The 2231-nt window shown below is 42.3% G+C and overlaps 1 protein-coding gene across 1 annotated transcript in view; it reads right to left on the reverse strand.

Moving 5' to 3' along the window:
• The window catches only part of SMG6 (SMG6 nonsense mediated mRNA decay factor), a 228875-nt gene that overhangs the window by 164281 nt on the left and 62363 nt on the right, over positions 1 to 2231 (reverse strand). Inside the window, exon 9 of the mRNA XM_012653041.1 lies at positions 1517 to 1578. Within this exon, the coding sequence (XP_012508495.1) occupies positions 1517 to 1578 (62 nt within the window). The remainder of the gene's footprint in view (positions 1 to 1516; positions 1579 to 2231) is intronic.

The following is a 2231-nucleotide window of genomic DNA, read 5'->3' on the forward strand; positions in this document are numbered from 1 at the left end:
TGTTATTTTATATGATATTGACATCATCCTATCTACCTTGTAACTACAGCTTTACATTACTCACTAGTGATTGGCTTGGATCTACTATAACCTATTAGAATGCTAGATCCTTCTTTCACAATTTATACATTTTTTTATAACAATTCACTCATTCATATAACAAATATGAACTGAGCATCTTTTATATACCAGGCACCAGGGAAACAACAGTGTTAGACAAAAACTGCCAGAGTGGATAGAACTTACATTGGCATGGGGTAAAGTGGGGAGATGGGAGCTATTGATGCATCTAGTTTATTTTCCCTAAGTGAATTACTTCGCATTTATTTCTACTGATATAGATTCAACTACTGGCACTTCTCCAATTTTCCCAAGTCATTCTGAATTCAAAACTACCCTTGCAATGACCATCGCTGTCACTCCTGCCCAGGTTGGTGCCAAATCAATATGTACTAAGCACATTTTCTAGTTCGCCATTCATGGAGCAGTGTTTCTTCAAGAAGAACCAAGCCTTTAAACTTCTCAGAAAAGTTAAATACAAAAGTATGTGGAAACTCACACAGCTTCTACTGCTAAGAAAGCCTTCTAGAGCATTACAGATAAACTTGCAACATTATGACAGAAAGTGAAAGGAAAACATTGACAGTAACTGGGGGATTTATAATCGGAAACAAATCACCTCAAAGGGTAGGTCACAATAAAACCTCCAACTCAGAAAATATCAAAATCCATTAGAAGATTGGTCTGGGAGCACTGCCACCTATTCCTCTTCTCCTGTACTCAGAGAGACTCTAGGTTAAAAGGCACTAGGCAGACATCTGCTCTGGTGTGCAGGTATTAAGTCAGGCTTTAGGATCACTAGTTTTCCACAGTGAGGAAGAACTCTGATCCACCAAAGAAATACTCAAAAAAACTCGATCTCTTTCCAGGGATTTAAGTGATAAAGTAATAGTGCACACACGATCTTCCCTGAAATTTATGTGGAAATCCATGGTAGATAGTGAAACCATATAACATTCTTGGTATTTACTGAGACCAGCAATATGGTACAAGAAACTGAGCAAAGGAAGGGGTATGGATCAGAAAGACATGGAGGAAAGAAAACGTTACTTCTGTCTTTGAGGCAAAATTAGTGGACACTACTCTCCCCAACGACCCTGACAGCTGTACCCAGAGTTTTAGCATGACTGCCTTGAGAAGCTCATTAGGGGTTGAGCTGGAAGGCAGAGGAAAGAGAAACCCAGAGGGATAGGGGTGGGGGTTGGGAAAAAGACTGTTTAAAGGGGCGGGGGGATAGTAAAGGTAGAGAAAGAAGAGACAGAGAGATGGGGAGTAATATTTCCCAAACTTCATGAGCACAGTAGGAGAGAGAGTGAAGGAAGAGAAGAAAAGGTGGAGGCCTCTAAGAATTCACACCCTGTGCCCTCAGTTACAAACACAGTCTAGTTGCTAACAATATTAAATTCCAAAATGACTTGTAATGTAGGAAAATAAAATAAACATCCTGCACACTTACCCAATCCGGGTAAACAGCTTCCCATGGGCATGGAGAAAACTGAGGATGAACCTTTTGTTCAGCTGCATGGGAAAAACGGAGAGGAGAAAACAATTAAACTTTCCCCAGTTTCCTGTTACTGAACAGAGTCCCCAGTGACACAATAACCTGGCCAGGGTCTAAGGGGTGGGCACTAGGGATGGGAACCAAATGGACAGGACCAAACTCTCACACAGACCCAGGGCACATGCCCAACAGCTGCTGCTCAGCTGAGCCAACATGACAGCCAGCTGAGTGAATGAACAGCACCCTCTGCTGGCAACAGCACCTACACGCAGAGAATTTGAAACAGAACCTGAACTAAGCATAATATAAAGAAAGGTGGCCTGTAGCTGTGATCTAAGAGTCACTCAGGCCCCATCCTGATGGAAATGAAACTCTGACAGGAGCAAGGATAATAGCGATTTTGGAGAAGTTTCTGATCTTATTTATGGACTATTTTTCTACCTACCCAGGAAAGCAGAACTCTCCTTTGATAACCAAGAGTAAGATAACCCATCACAACCTAGCTCATCAAATTGTACTTCAACAGCTTTAAAAAGTTCTAGGTCTAGGCCCGGCGGTGGCTCACGCCTATAATCCTAGCACTCTGGGAGGTCGAGGCAGGCGGATTGTTCGAGCTCAGGAGTTCGAGACCAACCCGAGCAAGAGCGATACCCTGTCTCTACTAAAAATA

The sequence above is a fragment of the Propithecus coquereli genome, unplaced genomic scaffold (genome assembly GCF_000956105.1).
Source record: "Propithecus coquereli isolate 6110/MARCELLA unplaced genomic scaffold, Pcoq_1.0 Scaffold409, whole genome shotgun sequence".
Classification (NCBI taxonomy): domain Eukaryota; kingdom Metazoa; phylum Chordata; class Mammalia; order Primates; family Indriidae; genus Propithecus; species Propithecus coquereli.